This window comes from Phocoena sinus, chromosome 19 (assembly GCF_008692025.1).
Source record: "Phocoena sinus isolate mPhoSin1 chromosome 19, mPhoSin1.pri, whole genome shotgun sequence".
NCBI classification, from domain to species: Eukaryota; Metazoa; Chordata; class Mammalia; order Artiodactyla; family Phocoenidae; genus Phocoena; species Phocoena sinus.
This window is the reverse complement of record NC_045781.1, coordinates 44,426,303-44,452,105: the sequence shown is the minus strand read 5'-3', so window position 1 is coordinate 44,452,105 and position 25,803 is coordinate 44,426,303. Positions and strand designations below refer to the sequence as shown.

At 45.9% G+C, this 25,803-nt stretch overlaps 1 protein-coding gene across 1 annotated transcript; it reads right to left on the bottom strand.

Moving 5' to 3' along the window:
* Positions 1 to 484: 484 nt before the first annotated feature.
* On the bottom strand, positions 485 to 25,345 carry PMFBP1 (polyamine modulated factor 1 binding protein 1). The gene is made up of 17 exons (XM_032614823.1): positions 25,130 to 25,345; positions 21,361 to 21,531; positions 20,259 to 20,369; positions 17,416 to 17,542; positions 17,161 to 17,318; positions 15,502 to 15,742; positions 12,899 to 13,088; positions 12,581 to 12,734; positions 11,251 to 11,418; positions 10,849 to 10,986; positions 8,622 to 8,786; positions 7,893 to 8,060; positions 7,420 to 7,587; positions 6,494 to 6,597; positions 5,915 to 5,989; positions 3,517 to 3,752; positions 485 to 573 (listed from the first exon to the last, which is right to left on the bottom strand). The coding sequence occupies exons 1-17, from the start codon at positions 25,328 to 25,330 to the stop codon at positions 485 to 487; spliced, it is 2,664 nt and encodes an 887-aa protein (XP_032470714.1). The 5' UTR covers positions 25,331 to 25,345.
* Positions 25,346 to 25,803: the final 458 nt, after the last annotated feature.

Genomic DNA, 25,803 nt, shown 5'->3' with positions numbered 1-25,803 from the left:
GGCACCAGCACCTGGCAGGGCTGGGGCAAGGCGGCCACGGTGGCCAGGAAGTGGGAGGAAGGTGAGCAGCCGCGCACCCTCTGTCCTTTCCCATGGGCGGGTTGGCTGCTCTATTGCTCAGAATGGCCGAAGTTTCTTCCGTTATGTGTTGTGTATTCATGGAAAATAGTGTAAAATGTTGCTTATCGGTTTTCACGTAGAAGACGATGCTTACGCTAGAATCACGAGTCTTTTCTGTTGTTAAGCAGCCTCAGCGGTGTGCTGAGGCGCCGTCTGGTGAGGCACGTGGCATACACAGATGCCACAGAGTAAGTGGGGAGGCTCCCCGCCCCCAGCGGCTGTACCCGAATCTGCTTTGGCTCCTGGACTTCTGCCCAAGAATCTGTTTGCACTCTTCTCCAATGCTTTCTTTTTAACTATGGACCCTTTCCATTCAGATCTACCTTCCTTCCAGCTTTAATATTCCGATTTAATACTCTGCTTTTCACCATCTCTTCCTCAGATGATAACTGATTCTTTTTCTAGAGGTACAAAAGCGTTTCTTGGCGATGACCCGGAAGTGGATTCCTGAGACTGGTGTGAGAGAACAGTAAGGTTGTTGAACTGGACAGGGGTCCCCTGCCTTGCTCTCAGCCATGTGCGTCTACCCTTTAATGCCTACTTGAGGGGAGCAGGATACTTTAGACATCTTAGAAATATCAGCAGTTGAGGGTCTCAGGCTGAGATAGGGGGCTCCTTCTGGGGACCCCGGGGCTAGCTTGCTGGGCCCTGCCTATGGCAGGAAGCTTCCTCCTCATATGGGATGTGCAGAGGAGGCTCAAAGGCGAGTGTACATGGCCACATGGTGGTTCTAGGGAGCTCCTCCTTCCCTTTAGTAAGGCGGCGGCTGGGGTTTGTTCTGGGTTCCTTTAGCTCAGGGGGAGAAGAATTATACTCCAGGTAGGTAGAAGAGGATCTGTCACAAAGGATTCTGCGGCCCCCAAAGTAGCAGAATCTGAGTGACCCTCCGACTGGGTGGCTGAAGCGCTTTATTTGTAATCCCCTCGGCTAAGTCCTAGCTTTATAATCGTTTCTTTTTTGTTATTTTTTTTTAGCGTGGCTTTAGGTGGACAGCAAAATTGAGCAGGAGGTACAGAGATTTCTCCTATATCTGCTTCCCCTGCCCCCAAACCTGCACAGCCTCCCCACTATGAGCATCGCCCACCGCAGTGGTTCGATTGTTACAACTGATGAGCCTGCGCTGACACATCATTACCCCCTAAAGTCCGTAGTTTACCTTAGGGGTCACCCTTGGTGTCTGTACATTCTATGGGTTAGGACAAATGCATCCACCATTATAGTTTCATACAGAGACCACGTCTTTTTAATGTCAACTTTTAAAGAACTCACTTCTTTGGTTATTTCTTAAAGCATTAGAGGCAGGCAACATTCGGGCTCCCTGCCCTTTCTCCTACCTTTCTTCATTTCTCCAAGCCCAGCCCCTCCACTCAGTTGGGTCTCCTACCTGGCTGGGCTTGCAAGGCCACACGGCTGGGTGATGTATTGACATGGTTCTGGCTCTCCTGCCCCTTTGCTCCCCATAGCATGCTACCTGCTTTCCTCTGGTGTAATCATGCTATAGGAGGCGAAAGACAACTTTGGAAAAAGCACAACATTCAAAGTACCCAGGTATGGTCCCTTTGGCCAACATATATGAAAACTTTTTGTAAATTAAAGAGACAAAATGCCTTTTTAGTAGGCTGTACTGTGGATTTTAATGACACTGAACTTTTACTTGAATAAATGGCCCACAGGCTAGAACTAGAAGCCATTTCATTAGTACCAGACCCTTCAGTCTTTGTTTTCTCTAGAAGACATATCCTTATTCTAAACCAAATGAAGGAACACAGTCAAAAGAGCATTAAAAACCAGACAATGACCATCACAATAGAAACCACCAGACGTGCCCATCACTCCTGCCCCACACTGCATTTCCAGAATTTGCCCTTCCCAAGTCCTAGCAGGGGCATCCTATATAACACATTGCTGCTATTAGCAGAAATTTTTCTTGGCTTTTGTTTGGCTGGGGAGGGAGGCAAGATATTTAAGAATTGCTATCAACTAGTGGGTTTCTTCCTTCACTTTTCCTTTCCCCTCTTCCAGAAATGCAAGCTCTTTCATTTCTTTCTCTTACTTTACCTTTAGCTATTTCTCTCAATTTTCTATAGACTAGAAATAGAAATTCTAGACATGTACTTAGTTTAACAAAATCCAGCCACAATAAAATAGTTTAGCTGTCCTTGGAGTTTGTTATAATGGAATTTTTCTTGTACTGAGCTGGCTGGGGAGAAAAATAAAATTGTTAAAAGAAGGAATATGGCAGCCAGGGAGAAAGCAGATGGCTATCTCTCCCTCCTGCCTTTGGAAAATGCATCATTTATTTCTCTTCTTCTCTTTTGGGTCTCAGGATTAGTTTCCTTTTGGAGGTTTTTAGATATTTCTTTTTCTTCTTAAATTCCAGACAGAGATGGAAGGAATAAAAAAGGAACTAATTATCTCTTGTTGGTTTAAAAACGAATCCAGATAATCCAGAAGCTTGCTTTGAGAATTACAGCTCCCCTATATACGTCAAAGAGAACTATATGTTTTAGAATTTAGGGAAAATAGGGATGAACACATTGCTGGGGACCTGAGGGGGCAGGATTGTCTGCAAGACACCACGAGCTCACTGAGGCTGCTGTGCTCATGTCTTTATTTTAGAGTTTGGGCCTGGAGATGGTAGCAGGGTTCCAAGGCTCACTCTGCCGCAGGAAGTAGACAAAACTCAATAAAACGTTAGCATCTTGCAGAATAAGCTTGGACCTTGACATATTCCGGTTAGAGCTGATCCAAGTCAAGAGAGAGGAATAGGAACTCACTGTCCTCTGAAAAACATGCATGGAAATGATGCTCAGGGCAAGGCGCTGATTCTAGCAATATGAGGAACCTGAGGGAACAGGGAGGAAATGACAATCTTGATTTGAGGAGAAATTAATGAAGTGATTCCTCAAGGACTAGTCTCGTGGCCAGGCAGCTCTGTGGCAGGTGACTTCTTACCTTGGGGGTACCATGGAGTCTACAGGTGGCAGAAAAGGTAGCCTTGGACTCAGGCCGAACAGGAGACCGGGGCATTCTTGTGAGGCTTCCAAAACACGTTAGAGGAGAAAAACGCCTATTCTGCCTGTTCCCTTCTTATCCTCACACCTTCCAAAAGGGACTGGGTCAGGGGAAGGGATAGGTCTGAGATAGGAGGCACCTGGGTAACATCAAAGATTCTTAAATCAGGATGGGCCTTAATTCATTTGCCTCCCCCTTTACAGAGGAGAAAACAATGATCTCTGGTCCGGAAGAGCTAAGCAAGAGATTTGTTTTTTTCCCCTATTTGAATTTCCAATCCAGTGATCTCTTCAAAATATGTTTTTTTTTTTTTTTTTTTGACCCAATGGACTAAGAAAGACAGCACCATAGTAAGTAGCAAAAGACACATGGTGGACATACCTGAGCAGTGGGGCATCCCGACAGACTTGGTGATGTCCATTCTTTGGCTCACATCTTGGGTTATCCCCCTCCAGTCCAAGGTGCCATACACTTTCCCCCTTGATGTGGGGTCTGTTTTGCTTGGGCATAGGGCTTTGGTATATACCCTTGAGGGCCCAGCTTTCAGCTTCTCCTCTATTTCATTCTTTAGTTTCTTGTTTTCCTTTTGCAGATGGACCATTACATTGTGGAGGTGGCTGGGGAAGGAGAGGGAAGGACAGGTGGGTGTTTGGTCTGTTCCAGATCCGTGGACGCCCAGTTCCTTCCAGAGCTGGTGCTCTCACGCATGTTCTGTGGAAATGGAGGCCTATGTGCATCCCCAGGAAGAAGCCCAGGCCTGGGGTTGGGGTGGACCCAGAATCAGCACTCCTGACCCACTGTGTCATGTCAGCTCTGGGCTAGTTTTCTTATCTGTTAGATGGGGACCATTGAGTCTGATCTGCCTTCTGGGGTTCATATAAAAATCCTGTTTGACAAATGATAGAAATTGGATTCAAAGAGCCAGAACAACTCTGATCACATGTCCTCAGTTTCTCACAGCCATGCCTAGGAAACACTCACATCCAGTTCTGATGCCAAAGCCCAAGTTCTTTTGCCTCCCTTTGCCGAAAGGTTGAGAACACAGGGGATCCCGGCTCTATCGAGAGCTTGGGCAAGTTACTTGTCCCCATTTTATGGAGGAAATGGCAGCTCCAATGTAGGTGAGGGGAAAGGTAACTGAGCATACCTCCTGTGGCTCAATAAATGGCAACTGTTAATACTAACAGCCTTATTTCTCCAAACCAGTGTTGAGAGAAGTGAGTGACAGTGGGCTCTGGAACCAGGCTTCCCAAGTTGGGATTCTGACTCTGCCACTTACTGGTCATGAGACCATGGGAAGATCATGTAGCCTGAGTTTCTCCCTTTCTTCATCCTTAAATGGGGATTATACGTGCACTGAACGTGTGAGGTATTATGAAGATTAAATAAGTTAACACACGTAAAGCACTTGGAACAGTGCTCCTCATGAGTAAGCAATAACGATTAAAAGATGGTGTTCCTTCAAATAGGGTCAAGCAAACTCAAGAATGAGTTCTTTGTGAAACAAACAAACAAAAAACCCAAAAAACTTGCCAGAACTTGGCACAATACAAGAAAAAGCCTGGTGCCCGGCTACCTTCAGATTCTGACAATATCTCCTTTAGTTAAATCCTTTCAGAAAATGTTTCTGTCCTAGTGAAATATTTTATGATCTTTTCTAGAGGAAATCAAGTAGAGAATTCATCCTCAACTGCTTCTCTGGGCGTATTCTCTGCCCTCTTGCTCTGTATAAATCTGGCTGGCAGTGAAGACACCCCTTCCCTTGTAGCTCTTCATGTTGTTGCCATGCTCCTTGTGCCACTGGGCCTGGAGGTAGGGTCCTCGAATGCCCTCATTCCCTGGCTCTCTGCCACTCTCTCTGGTCCACTCCTGTCAGCATCCCTGATGCTTTCAGCATCCTGTACTTTTCATCCAAGCCCTGGCCCTTCAGTTCCTTGACCTCCTTATTCCAGTGATCTTTTCATCTCCTTCAACCCAGACGCTTTCCTATGGTCCAAGCTCAGGACACAGCTTTCTAACTGGGGCTGCATGAATGGGTCCCAGGTGTGCTGCGATACCTCAGTCCTTGGAGCAGGGTTTGGCACAGCTGCTGGTTGGTCACCTTTACCATAAGCAACCCCATCCAAGACCCTCTCAGTGTGTCAAACAAAGGTGTTCGTTTTCTAAGTGTTCCCTGACAAAAGGTTGGGAAACACTGCCCTGGAGCTTGTCATTACCTGTTACTATGCCACCTCTGAAATCTCAGTTTTAGACATCCATACTTTTGCCTCTGTTCCCAACTTCCAACACTCCTCCCGTACCACACTCTATGCTGACCCAGCTTTGACCATGAGGGTGAACCAAGGCTGCAAGTAGATGGACCCAAATGACCACACGGGACAGAAGGACCCCACCAACCTTGACTGCTCACCTCATAGAGGTGCTCCTTCTATGTTCTATGTCCCTTTGTTTGGAGAGCTCTCCGTTACCACAGCTTAGCCACTACCCTAACTAATACAGTCTGCTTTTCAGTTCCTGTTTCCTTCTCAGCATTCTGACTTCTGAGAACTGTGGAAGGTGACAGTGGAGAGGGACATAGAGATGATTAACCCCCTTTTTTATTGTTGGTGAGGGTACTAAGGCCCAAAGAGGTCAAGTGGTACTGCCCAAGGTCACATGGATGCAGACTCGGGACTTGGGGTCTTTCTCCACATATCCAGTGAAAAAGCCAGCCCTGGTTCCTGGCTGACTCCTCTCCCTGGGGCCCAAGCTCCAGCCAGGGGGACGTGGGATGACTTACTCCTTTTCACCAGTCAGCTTGGCGATATATTTGACCTGTTCACGGAGCTTGTTTCCTAGTTTCTCATTGGCGATCCTGTAATAAAATTCACAGAAGAAAAGCGTTCCCCAGACCCCTGTGGGTAAGAGCATGAGCTGGCTGAAAAGGACATTGGGTGTTCTCGGCAAGGCCTCTTCGGGGCCCAGACCCCCCGCTCATCCCCCCGTCCCCGGAGCTAGAGCCCTCCTAGCAGCTGGCAATTACGAGGACCCTCTACACTCCCATGCAAAATCACTGTGATCCCAAGTGAGTTCACAGGATCCAGGCAGTGAAGCCCGACACCAGGCTGGGAGGAGGAAATCTGACCCACAGGAGCATCCCTTCTGTCTGGAAGCTGCTCCATTTCCAAGTGGGAGGGGCTTTCTGAACCCGCCTGAAGGGTTGCGGCCCCTTCATCTTATTCCCAGCATCTGGGTGTGGGCTGAGACTGGATCAGTTTCCCTGGAGGGCTGTGTGTGTGTGTGTGTATGACACTCTTCTCTGGCACAGGTGTGATTCCAGCCCTTGGAAGCCTGCCTTACTGTTTTCTTCCGCACTTACTTCTGCTCTTTTGCCCATTGCTCCATGTTGGACATAATGTGATCATTCTCTCGGTGCAGCCTGCAGGTGTCTTTGGGCGCAGACCGCTGGGGCAGGCAACAGGACTTTGGTACAAGAAGTAAATGAGATAGTAAGGGGGTGGGAGCACAGGCCTGTCACCTCCCTTCTCCCAAATCAGGTCTCCTCTCTTCCTGGGAGAAGAAACATTGACTCTGCTGTCCAACCCTGAGGCCAGAGTTGGAATTGCCACTGCAGGCCTCCACCTCCACAGCAGTGCATTATCACAAAGGTGACATCTGTGAGCAGACACCACTTATAGTAGAGACAAAGTAGGTTTGTACATTTATAATAATGATTTTCAGGCCAAAGGTAGCAAAGTGACCTATTCTAAAACAGCAATGCATTAAGCCTTTTTAAAAACAGATGAAAGAAAAAATATCTGGTGGAAAGGGAGGACTTTTTTTTCTAATTTGGGCAAAGGCCCTGTGGCCACCCCAAGGATATCCGGGAGCCTCCTGCTACAAACTTCACTGCTCAGAGAGCTGGACGTGCACAAAGAGCTCTTAGCCGATTCTACTGCAGGGTAATTGAAAGTGTCAGGAGGGGCTCTGGAGGGTGACTGAGCCGTGGATTATCTAAGTCGGGGCTGCTGGTGTACCTGACATGGAGATGGCATTCTCTCTCCTCTGGATTGGGACCTTTGCTCTGTTCAATATCTCTATCAACAAAGTCACGGGAAGATGGTTGGGTCGAGACAGCCGTTGTGGGCCTGGAACACCCAGACCCTGCTTTGTACTGAATAGAGGGGGTGTCCTTTCCTTGCTCCCAGGCACCCCCACCCCCACCAAAGGGTGTCTGTCATGCAGGCGGTCGTGGGATGTTCTGGGGCAGTGGGAGGAAGCGGCTGGGAGTTGAGGAGTGCCCACCTCCGTCCCGTCCGCGAGGAGGCTCTCTTTCAGGGCGCGCATTTCCTCCTGGAACGCCCTGAGCTGCTCCTCTTTAGCGGCCAGCACCTCGAGGTCCCGCTGGTGCTGCTTCTGCCACTGCAGCACCTGATTGCTCATGTCCTCCAGCTTTTTGTCGAAGGCCTGCACCTGCTCGGTAGCGCACAGTGAGGAGGGAGACCCCAGCTTGCCACCCTGACCCTGGAGGACCCACAACAAGGCGGGAGGGCACTTTCTCTGGGAGGTTCACGAGGGAGTGTTTTATTTCCAGCGGCCAGCAGAGGGCGCCCCTGCTCTGACAGTTGCCGCCTTCTTGAAGCTCCCAGAGCCCAGCAAAAGGGAGGGCACCTGTTAGCCGAAGGGACTGGCTCAGTGCGAAGTACACAGCTGTGGGGCAAGAAGAGGCCTTGGGGCCCTGGGCAGGACGGCAGCCGGGGCCCCTGGCCGCTCCTCACCTCTAGCTCACTCTGCTGCTGGAAGCCCTGCAGTTTTTTTAACTCCACATTCAGCTTTTTCATCCTCTCCTCGTAAGCAATGACTTCCTCTTCCAGCTGAATCTTCCTGTCTTGGGCCTGTGTCAGACTTCGGTGAAGACTCTTTGTCTCTGAGGTCGAATGATTGAGCTTTGGTAAAGACAAAGGGTTGGGGGGAGAACGGCTGTCATTGCGCTTGGGCGCCTCTGCTGAGTCCTGAATGGAGAAGGGTTCCACCAGTCCCACAGCCCCTACTCTCTTCTCTGCCCAGGGGGGGCACAGACACACCTGGTCCTGGTCACCTCGCCTAGAGTCCCAGGGAGGGTTGAGAAGTGACAACGGTCAGTCTTCTGCATCTCCCCTGCCCCTCTCCCGTTTCCTCTCTTTCCAATTCTATGAGCTCATCAGCCAGGCATGATTAGCACAGGGATGCGGCATGAATTTCCCTGAAAAATCCAGGTCTTGGGAAGACCTTGCCCCTGGGTTAGCCATGGGCAGAAAGACTTGTTAGATTTGGCCTCTATCCCCCTCTTCCCCAAAGCCTCACTAAGGAGAAGCAGGCCTTCTCTGGACAGACATCCCAGCCAATGCAAGGGTTTGCAGATGGCCTTGGTGACAGCCAGTTATGCAGGAAATCGACTCCTTCACCTTTCATGCTGCTGGGATAACTTGGATATTAAACAGCCCTGGAGATGAGAGGGTGTAGCCCACCTTATCCAGGGCCTGTGTTAGGTCGTCTTGGCAGGAGGCTGACTTCCGGCATACCTCCTCATAGACTTCTTTACTGACCGTGGTCTGGAGGTATTGCTTCTCTTTCGCTGCAGCCTTGTCCAGCTGAATCTGCAGACTCGCCATTGTCTCCTTCTGAAGGGTTATCTTTAGGGAGGGGGAACATAACTGTCAAGGTTCATGGCCGTGGAGGCATCCTCTGTGTCCACAGATGGACAGGCACAGGGCTCTCTCCTCCCTGCACTAACTACCTGCCCAGCAGACTGTGATAATGCCCACTTCCCCTCACTGTTGGAAGAGGAAGAGCTGCCTTTCCAGGTTCTTCTGCACCCCTCTCCCACACTTCCTTTCTAGATAGCATGTCTTCCCAATACAAGGAGTACTGGAAGTACTGGGCCATGATGTGTCAAATACACGAAAAGTCCCTTTCACAGACTCCGCAGCCTTTGACGTGTGCCAGCCAAGAACGGGTCCTACATTTGTAACTGGATGGTTTCTGTTAATAGTTAACTGTCTCATGGTTAGGGTTAGGGTTAGGATTAGTGTTAACCTGGAATCCAATTCTAGGTTAGGAAATACGATGCAACATTTCAGTGGTATGCATTATGCCTCAACTCCTGACATAATCCACTAGACCTGATGCACCATGAAAGCAGGACTGTGTGTGCTTTCTTCATTGCTGTATCCCCACTACCTGTAGCTCAGAGCATGGCATATAATAGGTGTTCACTAAATATACTAAATGATTTATTTGGACTGAATGAAATAGTGCATTGGGCAATACTAGGGATGAATTGGACATATAGTTCTGACAGAGTGTGTTTAAAATTGAAATATGGACTACTGATGAAAGGAAATGCAGTTTAGAATGCAAAACTAAGCCTCTTTCTAATGGCTGTTTCCATTGATTCAAAAAGTCTGTTATATGTGGGGCATGCTTTTAAAAAATTGAACATGCTTACACACACGTAAACTCCTCCAGCCTCTGGATTCCCATCAAAGGAACTCTGAAATTAGTGCTTCTAGTTGCACATTTACATAACTCCCTTTCTTTTGGCAAATGTGATAACAGGCCTATATTAAATACTTAGGCAGTATTCCTTATATTGAAAGCAGTTCCTTGGGGATTTGAGTGATTCAGGCCTCAACTCTGGATCACACTAGAGGAGAGATTTATATCTCTGAGTGACAGAACTCCAGAAACATCAGTGCCTCAGACCTCTGCTGTTTAATATGGCAGCCACTAGCCACATGAGGCTATTTACATTTCAATAAAACTAAAATTAAACTTATAAATTCAGTTCCTTAGTCATACTAAGCCATATTTCGAGCACTCAATAGCCATATGTGGCTAGTGCATATAGTACCAGGTAACTCTGATTTAGAACTTTTCCATCATCACAGAGAGTTCTATTGCCTAGTGCTATTCTTACGCTTAGAGTGGTCATAGTATTTTAAGATGAACTCTTTATTATGAAGGAATCAGAGCTGCTTGGTCTCTCATTCATAATTCAAGAGACTACCTAATCAAGATGCTGTATTTTTTTCTTGTCCAGAAATACGGAATGGGTACATCTGGGGCACGTATTGCCATTCAGGATGAAGGGCAGAGGTCAGGTGGCAGAGCCAGATGATCCAGGTTCAAATATTGCTCCATCCCGTCACTTACCAATCAGTCAGTCTGAGCCTCAGCCTTTCTCTCCTCTGTAAACCAGCAGATGGAAGGCATATGCCAAGGACGTAAGTCGACAGTCAGCAAATGACTGAATGTGAGCACAATGCCTCGCATACATTAGGTGCCATTTACTCCTCTCGTCTTAATTCGTGTAATGAAATATAACCATGTCCCCTTTCATCCCATTTTTGTGCTTTGGGACTATTTTTGGAAGTGTTCCCTAGCAAATTGCCCCAAACAATGGGCTCACTCAACTCTGGTCTAAAATGCAGCTCTGGAAGCCTTGATGCCAAAGGCCAGATGGTTTGGGGCTCCACCAGATATTAAATAAGACCTTCTACATGTGGAAGAAATACTTCTCGGCCAGCAAGTGGGTGACACTTCAGGAGGGAAGTGGGGGCTCCGGTGCCCCAGAATGCACATGGGCTGGGTAGTTAGTGGCATTTCTGTGATGGAGGAGAGCTAGGTGCCAACTTCAGGTCAAGGGTCATAGGGTTCAAATTTCTCACCCCCTTGGGGTTTCTGTCTACTCACCTTACGAGTCAGCTCCTGGTTGATTTGCTGGGTGCTGTTTTGTTTGCAGAGAGAGGAATCTAGTTGCGCAGAACATTGCTTTAACTGTGATTTGAGATTAGCATTTTCCTCCTCCAACTTTCTCAAATTCTCCTTTGACTGCTCCCCAATTAAGGAAACAAAGCCCAGATGGAGGTGTTATCTTAGACTCCTGCAGAAGCCCCTCCTTCTGCCCTCACACACAGCTCCAGTTTGCACCCCATGTATCTCAGGCCTTCTCTGCCCTCCTCACTTGTCTTTCTCCCCCTCCCTCCCTTCTCTCCTGAAGTCTGAGCACCCTCAGCCTCTGTTTCCCACCAGGCCCAGCTGGGCTCAGGTCTGGCCTTGGATTCTTAATCCCGAGGCTTCCCAGATTCTCCTCACCATCTTTTCTTTCTTTTTTTCTTCCTGTCGGAATATCTCGAGCTCTTGCTGCAGTAACTTCTCCTGCTCTTTACTCTTTTTCAACTGCTCCTGTTTCTCCTCCAGCAACCTGGTTTCCTCCTGAAGCTGTTCTTCTAGACTGCATTTGGAGGAGGCTTGCTTCCTGTTCTGAGAAAACAAACACGGGGCTGCAAGTCAGGCACCATATTTCTGCAGAGAAAACCCCCAGCCCAGACAACTGTGCACAGGGATGGCTGAAATAAATATGAGGACAGGGCTTCCCTGGTGGCGCAGTGGTTGAGAGTCCGCCTGCTGATGCAGGGGACACGGGTTCGTGCCCCGGTCCAGGAAGATCCCACATCCCACATCCCACATGCCACAGAGCGGCTGGGCCCGTGAGCCATGGCCGCTGAGCCTGTGCGTCCGGAGCCTGTGCTGTGCAACGGGAGAGGCCACAACAGTGAGAGGCCCGTGTACTGCAAAAAAAAAAAAAAAAATGAGGCCAACTCCTTGGTTATTTAGCGTGTTTAATAAAAAAGTTTCCTCTTAGGTTCAGCAACAGTTTTTCTTTGTTAAATTAGAAATACCAACTTATTTTATTTATAGATCCAGGTCCCACTTACTTACCAAGTCTTTCCACATAAAATACTCTTTGAATAAATTTTAAAAAATCTTAGAAAAGCACAAAAGGAATAATTCAAAGTTAAAAAACTTTAAATCGACTGAGAAGGATAGCTTTTTTTTTTTTTTTTTTTTTTTTTCGATACGCGGGCCTCTCACTGTTGTGGCCTCTCCCGTTGCGGAGCACAGGCTCCGGATGCGCAGGCTCAGCGGCCATGGCTTATGGGTCCAGCCGCTCCGCGGCATGTGGGATCTTCCCGGACCGGGGCACGAACCCGTGTCCCCTGCATCGGCAGGCGGACTCTCAACCACTGCGCCACAAGGGAAGCCCAAGGATAGCTTTTGAGTCCTAGAAAAAGAAATAATATTTTCCTTTGACTGTTTTTAAGCTTGGCCCCTGAAAATGCTTATTGGTTGTGGGAACTGGAGCTGCCTGGCTGGCTTAGCATTCTAAAACAAATTCCGGACAAGTACTTTGCAATGGATTGGTGGTGGCATCTTCCCACATAAAGAGCAATGCAATTTTTTTTTTTTTGGCCACACCGCTCAGCTTGTGGGATCTTAGTTTCCCAACCAGGGATTGACCCAGACCCTTTGCAGTGAGAGCTCGGAGTCCTAACCACTGGACGGCCAGGGAATTCCCAAGAGCAATCCATTTAATCTGAAACAGAGCAAATGCTTGAGCTGGCTGCCTACTTGCCCTCCACACCTGGTGTTGAATGTGATTTATACGATCTAGCAGGTCATTCAGTTTTACATCCTGCTCAGTCACTGTCTTCTGAAGCTGCCTCTTTTCCTTCTCTGAAATTTCAAGCTTTCTCGAGAACTCAGATAATTCTGATGTCAGCTCCGCTATCCGTTTCCTAAAGCAAAACGGCAAAAACAGGTGGATGGACTTCAGGGTCCATGTCGGTGGACTGTGGGCTGGCTGCCCGGGGCTTGCTACCCAACTCCTGGGCAGCAGCCCACAGGGTCCCAACTGGCTTACGAGGGACAGAGACTCTGTCTGGAGGGGAACCTGTGGTACCTGCTGGGCGCGAGTTCCTCCTCAGCCATTAGGGAATCCTTCTGCAGCTTCTGAAGTTCTCTCCGGAGCTCCTGGATGGTCTCTGCCTTCTGCTTCTCCAGGCAAATGCAGCTTTGCAGTTTCCTATGGCAATCCTCCAGGTTACCCTTTGCCAGAATGGCCTCTTCTTTATATTGGGCTGCTTGCTGAGCTGCAGAAGACAGGAGATAGCCCGGGGCATGTCCATGTGTGAAGGGAGTATGTGTGAAGATCAGACTCTCAAATGAGACCAGTTAAAAAGTCTGTTCCTTGGGGCTTCCCTGGTGGTGCAGTGGTTAAGAATCTGCCTGCCAATGTAGGGGACACGGGTTTGAGCCCTGGTCCGGGAAGATCCCACATGCCGTGGAGCAACTAAGCCCGTGTGCCACAACTACTGAGCCCGAACTCTAGAGCCTGCAAGCCACAACTACTGAGCCTGCGTGCCACAACTACTGAGCCCATGTGCCACAACTACTGAAGCCTGCGCACCTACAGCCCGTGCTCCACAACAAGAGAAGCCACTGCAATGAGAAGCCTGCACACCACAATGAAGAGAAGCCCCCGCTTGCTGCAACCAGAGAAAGCCTGTGTGAAGCAACGAAGACCCAATGTAGCCAAAAAAACCAAAAGTCTGTTCCTTCATTCTGTGACTTACTTCAATTTCCAATCTGTCCTCATCTCTCTCTATTTCATTATCACTCCTAATGAGCTCTGATAAATTATCTGTCTTCAGCTACCCAACCAGCCGTGAACTCCTTCTTGACTAAAATTAAACAAATTGGTCAAAATTGCTTGGTATCTCTTCTGCAACTCATCCTGTCATTGAAGACAAATCCTGACCCTCATGGAGTTTAGAGTCTAGTGAGGGAGCTGTAATTGGTTTACCTGACATAGAGAACACAGTAATGTTAAACTCACTGTGAACTCAGGAAGGAAGACCAAAGCAGGGAAGTACAGCTGGAGATGGACTTATGGAGGAACAGTGGCTGAGCTGGGCCTTAGAAGAAGGAGAAGAAAGGGAATTCTCAGGGTGGAGGGCACAGTGAAGGGAATGGGGAGGGCATGTGGGAAGATGATGGGGAAGATATCAGCTTAACTGGAAAGGAAAGTGGGAAGGAATGGTGAGAGACAGAATTGAGGAAGTGGATGGACCAGAGGGGGTTTTGGAGGACGTTGAAAGCCTGAGAGAAATATTTAGACATGATTTAGTGGGTTCTTGAGTAGGGACCTGCCATAAGGGAAAGAGTGCTTTAGGAAAATTGGAGTGGATTAGAATGGAGAAAGACTTCTGACAATATCCTTTTAGCCCACGTCCTTGCCTCCACTGGGTATGAAGGAGTAAGTTGCTTACTGGGGTTTCTCTACACCAAATATATCCCCACTTCCGGTAGTTTCTCCTATCATTTCTACTTAAATATCACTTTTCTCTCCGTTTTTTTAAGCCTGGGATACTGGAAGAAAGATGGTGTCATTACGGAAATAATTATACACCCGGAAGAAGGGAGGAGGATTTTTTTTAATAGGGAAGAAAGTAGATTCAGCTTTGGGAATGTTGGGTTAGTGGGGAAGGTGGGTTGGTCAGGTGGAGCTAGTCTCTAAAGACAAGACTGACCAGGTGCCAAGTCAGGGCTGGGGCTCTAGGCATTGGAGTCACCTGCAGAGAAATGCAGCTACAAGGAGCAGAGGCGCTCATCAAGGAATGAGTGTAGAGAGGAGAGGAGAGGGCAGAATCTTAGAGATGGGTGACCACTGTCAGGGCAGGAGGGAAAAGAGGAAACAATGGTGAGATTTATGGAAGAACAAGGGACCTGTTGTGTCTCCAAAGCTAATAAACAACCGTTGAGGTGCGGGGGACCAACAGTGTGGACACCCAGAGAGTTAGAGGAGGGCGAGGAAGGAAGACATGCTTTGGACCTTCTTTTTTTTCCAAATTGATACATCACTCACATAACATAAAATTTATCCTTTTAAAGTGTACAGTACAGTGGTTTCTAGTAGACTCACAAAGTTGTGCAACCATCAACATCTAATTCCAGGACATTTTAATCACTCAAAGGCAACCCCATTTCCAAGGCAAGAAGTTACTGGTGACTTCTGAGAAAGCACTTTTGGCAGAGGAGCAAGGACACAACCCACACTGCAAGCGAATGTGTGTGGAGACTGAAACAGGAGAGCGTTAAAAACCAGGGAAGGAAGAAGTGAATGGTGTGACAAAGGTCCCAGAGAAGGTGGAGAGGAATGTGATGCAAAGAAGCAAGGTACAGAGCCCTGTGCTCTCCGTGGTGAGGAAAGGAGAGGGCCTTCAGCTGCGACTGCAGAGAAAACTGTGGGCGTGTGAGAGCAGCGGTCCGCCTTCCCAACCCGAGCACCTGCTGTGTGGTGGGGGCTTCAGAGAAAAGGTAAGGTTGGGGTGAAGGAAGGAGCTTAGAGGGCGGTCCTAAGTGCTGTGAGATGAGATGAGATCATGAGGAGATCGGAGTGAGAAAGCGGTGAGGGAGAGGGACACGGACATTGGGGAAAGGAGGGGGCTGCTCTGGCCCTGTGGGCTGGAGTGTGTGGGGACAGTGCTTGCCCGGGGGCCTCACCAGCCAGCCTGTGCTGCTGTTTGGCATCTTCGAGACAGTCCTTCAGCTTCTTGATCTCAGCTCCCAGGTGCCCATACTCGGCCTCGCACTTATCCCGTCTCTCCTCCTGGATGGCAATTTCGAGTTCACTTGTCATGCATTGCTGCTTCTCCAACTCCATCTCCTTCTTTACGAGGGTGTCCTTAAGCTGCGCTAGGTCCTTCTCCAGCTCACGCAGCATCTCATCTTTCTCCTGGAGGAGCTGAGGGAAGCAAAGTGTTAATGCGGACAGAGGCCTGAGCAGTGGCAGGGCGAAGTCAGCTAGAGATTGTCTTGAGCCCTCTTCCGGCCACCATCTTCTCTCGCCTGGATGTTGCAATAGCCTCCACCTGGGCTCCCTGCCTCCCTGTAAGCAGTCAGAGTTGGGCTTTTACAAAGGCGAGTCAGATCTTGTTATGTCTCTGTTCAAAACCTCTACTGGGTCCATCTCAGTTAGAAAAAGGCCAAAGTCCTTACAACGACGTCCCGGGACGCTCATGATCTGGTACTTGGCTACCTGTCTGACCTCACCTCTTGCCGCCCCACCCTCTCTGCTTCCGAGCTGACTCCCACCTGAGGGCACTTGCCCTTGATGTTGCCTCTGCCTGGAATATTCTTCAAGACTTTGGCCTGGGTGGCCCCCTTACTTCATTCAAATGTCTGCCCAAATGTCACCTTATCAAAGAGGCCTTCCCCGACCACTCTGGGGAAAACAGCCACCAAGCTGTTTTAGGAATTCATTAGTACCTAACATTTTATTGTATATTAGTTTTATTTGTTTGTCTCTAAAGACTGAAATGTGAGCTCCATGAAAATAGGGATGGCACATGTTTTATTATATTCTTCATGCCTAGAAGAGTGCTTGGCATATAATAGGAGCTCAAAAATATCTGTTGAATGAATATATGAGTGACTCGAAGCTGCTTATCCAGACTCCTTGCTGCTTCTTCAACATCTCTCCAAATACCTCTATTTTGACTGGTGAATCACCTCCAGACCTTGAAATAGGAAGTTTGAATGACCAGCCACTCAAATCAATTGGATTATTTCTACTAGCTCTGGTAAAAGTTTAGAGTTGAAACAGTACTGACTACAGAAACTTGCGCTGGTTTCAGAGTCTTTCGGCCCTTGGTTCCTGTCTTACGCTTTTCTAGGAGCTTGATTTACGTTGGTAACTACAGACCTTCTAGGGCATAGTTCCACTAATATTTTCAAACTGCCTGGTTTGCATATTTGTAAGTTATTTGTAATTAAAGAATTGAAATTCACATGAAATTGTGAATAAGGCTACACATTATTTTATAGCATTTCTTTCTACTCTTAGGCATAAACAAAAGCATAAGGGAATAATACGAGCGTGTCCCAAACTCACTATTGCAGGGCTGGGGAAGAACCCCTTTCTTACAGAGTCCACATCTCTATTAAGGCCCCTGATGTTTTATTTATTTATTACGTGCCTTGAGAAATTCCAGGGAAGAGCTCAGAATTGCCCCTGGGCCTGAAGCACCGCAGTCTCACTGCGCATGTGTGGGCGCTCCCCAAGCAATCACAGCGAGTGCGGGGCCACAGAACCCGCCCCTGCCTAGGCCTGGCCTCACAGGTCCCTGCTGGCAGTTCCAACCACGGAGCTCCTCGCCTTACCTTGTCTTTCTTCAAACCGAGCTTCTGGGTCTCAGTGAACTGCACCTGCAGCTCCTGCAGTCGCCGTTGCAGGATGACGACCTCCTTGTCCTTCCTCTCCACGCGGGCAGATGTCTCTTCCCGCAGCCTGTGCAGGTCCAGCTCCAGCTTCAACATGTCTGCAGCGGGACAAGACAGAGTGCTTCTTGCTCAGAGCGGGGCTCCGGCTTCCTTGGCTGCCTACCCTCTGCCGCAGCCCGCTGGCCCATGGTTTACCCTCCATGATGCTTTTCTTCTGTTCCGACACGGCTTCTAGCTCCGTGCGCAAATCCTTCACGAGGTTCTGGTACTCCTCCACGTGCGAGCACTGGCTGTCTTTCTGCTCCTGCAGGTGCTTCAGTATCTGGGCAGATGGAAGAGCAGGGCAGGGTGAGGACATGGGGGAAGAAAGCTTTATAGAATTCTGAGTGTCCAGAACAGGCAAATCCGTAGGGACGGAAAGTAGAATAGTGGTTGCCAGGGTTTGCGGGAGGGAGGATGGTGGGGGTGACTGCTCGTGGATATGGGTTTCTTTTTGGAGTGATGAAAATGTTCTGGAATTAGTGGTGCTGTTGCCTAACTTTGTGAATACACTAAAAACCAATGATTGTACACTTTATTTTTATTTTATTTTTTTAAACATCTTTATTGGAGTAAAATCGTTTTACAATGGTGTGTTAGTTTCTGCTTTATAACACAGTGAATCAGCTATACATATACATATGTCCCCATATCTCCTCCCTCTTGCATCTCCCTTCCTCCCATCTTCCCTATCCCACCCCTCTAGGTGGTCACAAAGCACCAAGCTGATCTCCCTGTGCTATGCGGCTGCTTCCCACTAGCTATCTATTTTACGTTTGGTAGTGTATATATGTCCATGCCACTCTCTCACTTCGTCCCAGCTTACCCTTCCCCCTCCCCGTGTCCTCAAGTCCATTCTGATTGTACGCTTTAAATGGTGAGTTTTCTGGTATGTCAATTATATCTCAATTTAAAAAAGTAAAAAGAGAGTTAAAAAAGAAAGGACATGGCAGACTTCTTCTCATGCTCACATGGAATGGAATGTGCACAAAAGGAGCCACCTCTTCCTCCCTGTAACACTCAGTGTCATTGATAAGACACCTACTGTGTGCCAGGCACTGTGCGCACTGTAGGTGCTGCAAACGACACAGACACCAATTCTTAACCCCAGGGAGCTGACCTTCTGGTGGGATGAGACAGACAAAGAGCGTAAAGTAGTGACTTACAGAAAACAAAAGTTGATAAGTGCTATGGAAGAAACAGAACAGCAAAAGGGGAATGGAGATGTATGGGGCAGGCAGGGGCGAGGCTGTGGGTTACAGTTTTAAATAGGATAGATGGGTTGGCCTCACTGAGAAGGTGGCCTCTGAGCAGGCACTTGCTGGAGGTGAGGGCGTGAGCCATGTTGAGGTATCTGAGGGACGAGCTCTGCAGATGGGGGAGCGGGCAGTGCTAGCTGATGACAAGGCCCTGGGGGCAGAACATGCAGGAGGCCATGTGATTAGAGTGGAGTGAGTGATGGGGAGAGAAGGAGGAGGTGAGGAGGTTAGGGGGCAGTCACATCACAGAGGGCTCTTAGTCCCTCCCTCAGCAAGAACTTTGGCTTCTACCCTGAAGGAGAGGGGAAGGGGCTGTAACCAGAGAAGGCAGGAAGGAACATGTACACATGGCCAAGAAGGAACAATTAGTTGTCTGGGCATCAGGGGATGCTGGGGAGATAGTTATGTGATTTCACAGTTGACAATGAAGGAGGGTTGCAGCATGAAGACAGAGGGGGACAGCTGGAGAAATGCAGGGCAATCACCGTCTGACCTGGGTGTGGGCCCTATAGAGACTCAAAGGCCCAGTGTGTGTCAGGCCAGCTGAGGGAGGAGAGGACGGCTGGCACTAACTGTGATGTGGGTAGTTCTAGCCTGAATAGAATGTCCAAATAATGTGAAGGCTTTGGGTAGGATATAGAAAATGGTGGGTGAAAGTGGATTCTGTTTCTTGAGGAAGTCTGTATCATTTTAAAAAATGGAGTATTAAAGAAGAATTTGTGTTTAGTAGATACAGTTTCAGTTTTGCAAGATGAAAAAGTTCTAGAGAGTTATTGCACAACAATGAGAATATACTTAACACAACTAACTGTACACTTAAAAATGGTTAAGATGGTCAATTTAATGTTATGTGTTTTTTACCACTATAAAAAATTAAAAAGTGAGGGAGAAATAAAGACATTTCTCAGACAAAAAGAAAACAAACATGGAGTGTATGAGATCTTGCTGTAGGTCAGGATATGAATAACATGGGACTGACTTTTAAAATAAATATTGACAGATGTACAAGGAAGAGCTCCAAAGTTCATCCAAACCTTGTGGGATCAGAAAGTCCTGGAAAAAGAAGCATCTCCACTCCCCAACTAGAGGATCCCTTGGAGAGCTGATGTGTTGACTCTCTCTGCCACTCCGCTTTGCCACTATTTCAGCATCAGCATGGCCTCGTGTGGCTGGCTTTGCCTGGTACCTCGAGTTCAGGCATGACTGACTTCAGACCTCCTAGAAGGGACCCTAACCTAGTTTTCACTGTCATATTTGTTGGTCAAATCCTGCCATTTGTTTACATGGTTTAAATGCTTATTCATTATTAGAATCAACTCTTGAGATGGCTTTGAATTTTGAAAACATAAGAGTTTTTTTAAAAGGGAGTGGATTTGAATTAATAATCTTCCCTAAATTTGTTGCTTTTCAACTCCAGCCAGAAACTAGAAGGCTGGATGGTTCTTTTGAAGCTAGCAAGCCAAAAGGAGCCTCTGTCTTGTCTAGATGTACCATTGGATGTGAGTTAAGAGACAGGTGCAATTCCAAAATTCAATTCCAAAATCTAATCATGCCAGACACACTCCTTGGGGGCTTGGCATACATTATACACACTATCCTTGTGGCAGGGCTAACCAAAGTGACACAAATATAAAATAAAATATAAAATGTAGTATAAAAATTTTAATAAGTAGGAGAGCCCAGAATCAAACCCAACTCGGCCCAATCCTACCAGGCACACATAAGCAAAAGTTCTCCCACCTTTTTGATGTCTTCACAGTCTTCTGAGGAGCTAGAGGGATGTCGGTGGGTGGCTGTATAGGAAGCAAAGTCTGCTCGTAATTTTATCAAAGCCTCTTCACGCTCCAGAACCTGCAACCCAGCACAAGTCAGTTATGCTGGGTGATCAATGCAACTGGCTTATTACTAGTGCTATTTTTGCAGGGTGTTCCTTTTTCAGCCCAAGTTTGTTGCAGCATTATATAATTCATATTATATAAACTAAGGAGAAGGAATTATGTTCTCAATCTTATATCAAGGTTCACTAAGGCATAGACAGTGATTTGTCTCAAGTCCGTCAATGGCCACATTTTGGACTCCCTCTTGATCCTCTGTGCAGTCCAGCTTATGAGGCAGAAGAAGATTCTTTGGAGGCTGTGATGGAAAGACGTACTGAATCTCTCAGAAGATAGGATTCAAAGTTCAAGAAATAAAGAAGGAAGTTTCTTTTGGAGTGGGTGAATGTGTACATGTTTTTTAAAATTAAAAAAAATATGAAACTTTTGTTCTTGTTTGTTGAAAATAATTCAAATAGAACCCAAGCATTGAAAATAAGAAGTGAGACTCTCCTATCCACTTATTCTCCCCTCTCTCACTTCTACTAAGGGGGAGGGGGCACTATTGGCAATTTACAGTATATACTTCTCTATCGCGATCAAAGACCTTAAAAAACAAAAGTGGGATTGAACTATACATAAGATTCTGCAACTTTTTCTCAACAGTGTATCGCAAACATCTTCCATGCAGCCCTTACAGATCTGCTTAATCTTTTCCCTTGGCTGTGTGTTATTCCATAATATGGATAGCTCTTTAATCATTCCTCTTAATCTCTTTAACTATTTCCCTACTGATGGACACCCTGGTTGTTGTGTGAGATTTTAAGTCTCTTTAGAATCTCAAACTTAGTGTGGGTTGGGGGATGCATACCATGGAGAGTATGAACAAGAGTCAGGGACATGAATATGTAAGACATTTGAGGAGTACTGGAAAAGAGATTACTTTAGGTGACTCTTTTCCCCTCCTCTCTTTCCTCATGGCTTTATTTTGGGTCTCTTGGGAAAATGTTCTAGAAGGAGACACTTACCAAAGCGTTACTGCAGGCTAGCTTATTTCGAAGTTCCTTTATTAGATCATCCTGTTCAGAGACCTTCTGCCAGACTTCAGATAGTCGTTTCAGGGTCTCCTGATGCTCTTGAATCATGCAGGGAGAAGTGTGTATATGCACCTTTGAATGATCACCATTACTCTTGGGCTCCTGGGATATTTAAAAATAATAGGTTGATTTTGTTCATAATTTTTGAGTCAATTTCAGAATGCCATGAACATGGAAGATCTCTAGACCTGTATTCTAAAAGTTTATATTCATATATGTGAATCAGAGCTTCCTTAACAAAAGAAAAAAATTAAGTGCACACACGGTAAAAAGTTCGAAGCGTTCACAAGAGAATACACTGAAAAGTCAGTCTTGACCCTCCATGACACAGGTCCCCTTTTCCATGACGGTCTGTGTTACCAGTTTTTTGTATATCCTTCTGGGGATAATTTATGTATATTTACATATGCGTATATGTATACGTATATAACCCTCTACTCTTCCCCCACCAACTGAAAGGCTTCTGCACACTCTTCTAAACATTGTGTTTTCACTTGGCAACTTATTTAGGATATTTTCCATATTGCTGTTTGTGGATCTATCTTACTCTTCTTTTAAAATTAATTTCAAACTGCACGAGTAATACACACACACATATATATGTAATCTTTCTAAAACATTGTAATGTTACAGGCAAGTCTAAATTTCTCTTTGACCACCACCTCTAATCCCATACTTGCTGCATTCTCCAGAGATGACAATTTGTGCATATCCTTCTAGAACTTTATACATTTACATACATATAAATGAATATTGTAGAATACATATATTATTTTGTCTTTTTGAAACATTTTTTTTCTCAACAAGATGCCTTAGAAATGTATCCATGTTAGTACATGTGCTTTTATCTTGCTCTTTTAAATTGCTTTTAAAGATGTTTATCCAGTCTTCTATCGATGGGAATATATGTTGCTTCCAAGTTTTTTCTAAAACGAAGCTAAAATGAATATTTTGGCACTTAAATCTTTGAGTACCTATTCTAGTTTACGTGTAGATTAAATTTGTAGAAGTAGTAATCTATTTAAATTGGATCTATTTAAAACTTTGATATTGCACAATTGTCCTTCAAAGAAAACATACCAATTGACACTCATCACCATGAATATGGCTGTTTTCCTAGAAGTGCGTTTTTTAAAAAAATGTCTTTCTCTAGATCATCTGAAATCATGCATGAAGGTTACTACCTGTTCACTGGTCTGCACTAATAATGGGGTGAACTGATGCAGACAGGCAAAAAAACCCAAAAAGTCCTAGGTTGGACGGTAGATACTTTCTCCATTAAACTGTCTCCCTAACTGGGCTTTTTCAGGCAAAGTTAGAAATAGTTCATGTTCACTAAGCATGAAAGCTGCCCATGAGTGTATAAATAATTCAGTGTCTATGTGGAAAAAGGAATGGAAAACAATAAAAAAGTTAAGAAACAGTAAGATGATACTCTTATTATGTATATATAAAAATATATATATATGTATGTGTGCATTATATATATATGTATATTCCAGGTGGACTAAAGCTAAAAACATAAAAATACAAAATTATAAAAGTGCTAGGGCTTCCCTGGTGGCGCAGTGGTTAAGAATCCGCCTACCAACGCAGGGGACACGGGCTCGAGCCCTGGTCCAGGAAGATCCCACATGCTGTGGATCAACTAAGCCCACGTGCCACGACTACTGAGCCTGCACTCTAGAGCCCACATGCCACAACTACTGAGCCCACGTGCCACAACTACTGAGACCACATGCCTAGAGCCTGTGCTCTGCAACAAGGGAAGCCACCGCAATGAGAAGCCCGCGCACCACAACGAAGAGTAGCCCCCGGTCACCGCAACTAGAGAAAAGCCCACGCACAGCAACGAAGACCCAACACAGCTAAAAAATAAACAAATAAAATAAATAAATTTTTAAAAAGTGCTAAAAGACAATATAAGATAAACTTTTGCAATTTTGAGGGTAATGAAGGCCTTCCTAAACAAAACATAAAACCTAGAATCTATAAAGAAGAGCTAAGAGATTTAACTTCATAAAAATTCAAAAGTTTTGTATGTTGAAAAATACCATTAATAAGAGAAAATGAAAAGTTACAAACTGGGAGAAAATATTTATAACTTATATAATGAAGCATTATTACCTGTAATATATTAAGAACCTCCTATAAGTCAACACAGAAAAGACTAACAACCCAATTAAATAATTGGTTAAGGATTTAAAAGCAATTCGTAAAACAGAAATCCACAGGACCGATTCACTTATGAACAGGCTCATTACTTCATTCACAAGGTGGGAGCTGTGATGGGTCTCCCAGATCCCCTTCAGCAGTGAAGGACTTACTCCTCCAGCTGCTGGGGGCGATGCCCTAAGATAGACTCAGCTGTCAGCCCTCTTGGGGATTGCCTGGGCTGAAGAAAACTTTTGCCCAAGGTCATGTCTCTCCCTAGGAAGACAGCTCACATCCAATCACTGACCAACATGGAGCTATAAAGGCCAGCTCCCTTCTCCCCAATTTAGAATAGCTCAAAGGTCCTTCCAGCCCCAGAGGTCTCCATGAGGTTGGCTGAGGCCTTTGCTAGGACCATCAGAGCCCAGCTTCTCCATCTGCCCAACCCTGCTTCCTTCCCCTTCACAGGTGTTGATGCCAAGAGCTTTCTCTAAAAACGTCCTGTATACCAGTCTGTCTCAGAGTCTGCTTCCTGGGGAACCCAACCCACAGCTATTAGAACTAAAGGAAAAAAAAATTGAGAAAATGAGAAAATCTATTTTTTTTCCCCATGCATCAGTTTAGCACAACTTAAAAAGACTGAAAACATACCCTGTGAGTGTAGGGAAATTACTGTTGGTAAAAGTGTAAACTGGTAGAACCTTTTTGGTGTTCAATTTAGAAGTATCTTTAAACATTAAAAATAAGCATTTCCTTTAACCCAGCAAAATCCCACTTCAGGAATTAACCCCGTAGAGATAAAGATGTTCATTTACAGCTTGTTTGTAGTAGACAAACAGGTCAGTAGATGGTACAGGGTACAGTCATACTACAGAATACAAGGTAGTAACTAGAAGAAATCATCAAGATATACATTTAGAAAGCAAAGTGTAGAACCATATTTATAAAATGACTCATTTATGTAAAAAGAAAACTCTAACTTTTTACATAGCAATAGGATGGGGAAGACTGCCAGAACATTTCGGGTGATTGCCTAGGGGGAGAAGAGTGGAGTGGAGAAGGCTGAAGGTAGACTTTTACATTTAATCTCCATAATTCTGTCTAGAGAGCCTATATTGTTGTATTACTTGTGTAATTTTAAAAAGCAATTGAAAGAAAAAAGAAACAAGTTCAGTCACTTCTTTGCTATGTTTTGTGGCTTTCTCCTCCTATTTGATCCTGAAGCTATGGTTTCCATGAGTCCTGTGACCTGGAATAGCCCCCTGCCGGACCCCCATGGCAACATGGAAGATTTGAGAGCTCATTTGGTAATTCACTTTCTGCCTTATTTGAAGTTGTGGCTCCTTAAATTAATTAAGGAGTCTTAAAATTCCTAAGGAGCAATCTTACAGGAGATGTGAAGGCTGGAAGTTCAAAACTGAGGGCTACAAAATTCAAGGGAAGGAATGACAACTGGTTGAAGGTTTGGGTTTCTGGCAGAGAGGCTGGGACTGTTACAGGGACCACCTGGGAGCTCCTGGTCTGAGTGGTCTGGTTTAAGTCCTACCTGACTGACGATCCTGCTGAGCTCCCCCTCCAACATCTTCACTTGGCACTCCAGTAACTCGATGCTGCTCAGGGAAGTCTGGTATTTATCCCTGTAGAGGTTTAAGCTCCTTTCTAGGGAGAGGATTTTGTCCCTGGCCAAGGCGAGTTGCTCCTGGGCCAAATGGAGCTTCTCCCCTGTGTTCTCATTATGATTTCCCATTTCTTCCTCATAGAGAATCACCTGTTGGTGTAGGAAAAAACAACAACACTGAACCCATAGAAGCATCTAACGAGGAAAGGATATTGCTATAAGACCACATGCAGAGGAGTCTCATATCTTAACTAGAAACCCAGATGCAAAGAACAGGCCCAGCTCAGACCTAAAAACTACAAGACATAAAATCAGAATGTTAATGATTAGAAATTTTTTTTTAAAGTTTGTCCTGTTTAGATGGTAAGCTTCTTAAAGGCAGGGACCATATCTATTTCTCATTCTGTCTGGTATGTAGTTAATTCAATAAAGACTTGTTAGTTGATTAATAAGAATGAATGTATAGCTCCATTTTTTAAGGGCTTAAAATGCCAGTATTCTTTCTTTCCTATGTATTCTCTAGAGGTCTAATTTAGAAAATGTGGAGCTCCTCGTGCACACAGGCCCATGTCAGCAAAGTTCCCTAGAGATAGTGGGGGAAC

Coding starts and splice junctions, on each gene's coding strand:
- PMFBP1 (XM_032614823.1), bottom strand. CDS start 25,330: ATGGGAAATCATAATGAGAACACAGGGGAGAAGCTCCATTTGGCCCAG. Junction 17,543..20,258: donor ACTGTGAAGACATCAAAAAG/GTGGGAGAACTT, acceptor CCATCTGCCCAG/ATACTGAAGCACCTGCAGGA. Junction 11,419..12,580: donor TAAATCACATTCAACACCAG/GTGTGGAGGGCA, acceptor TTGTTTTCTCAG/AACAGGAAGCAAGCCTCCTC.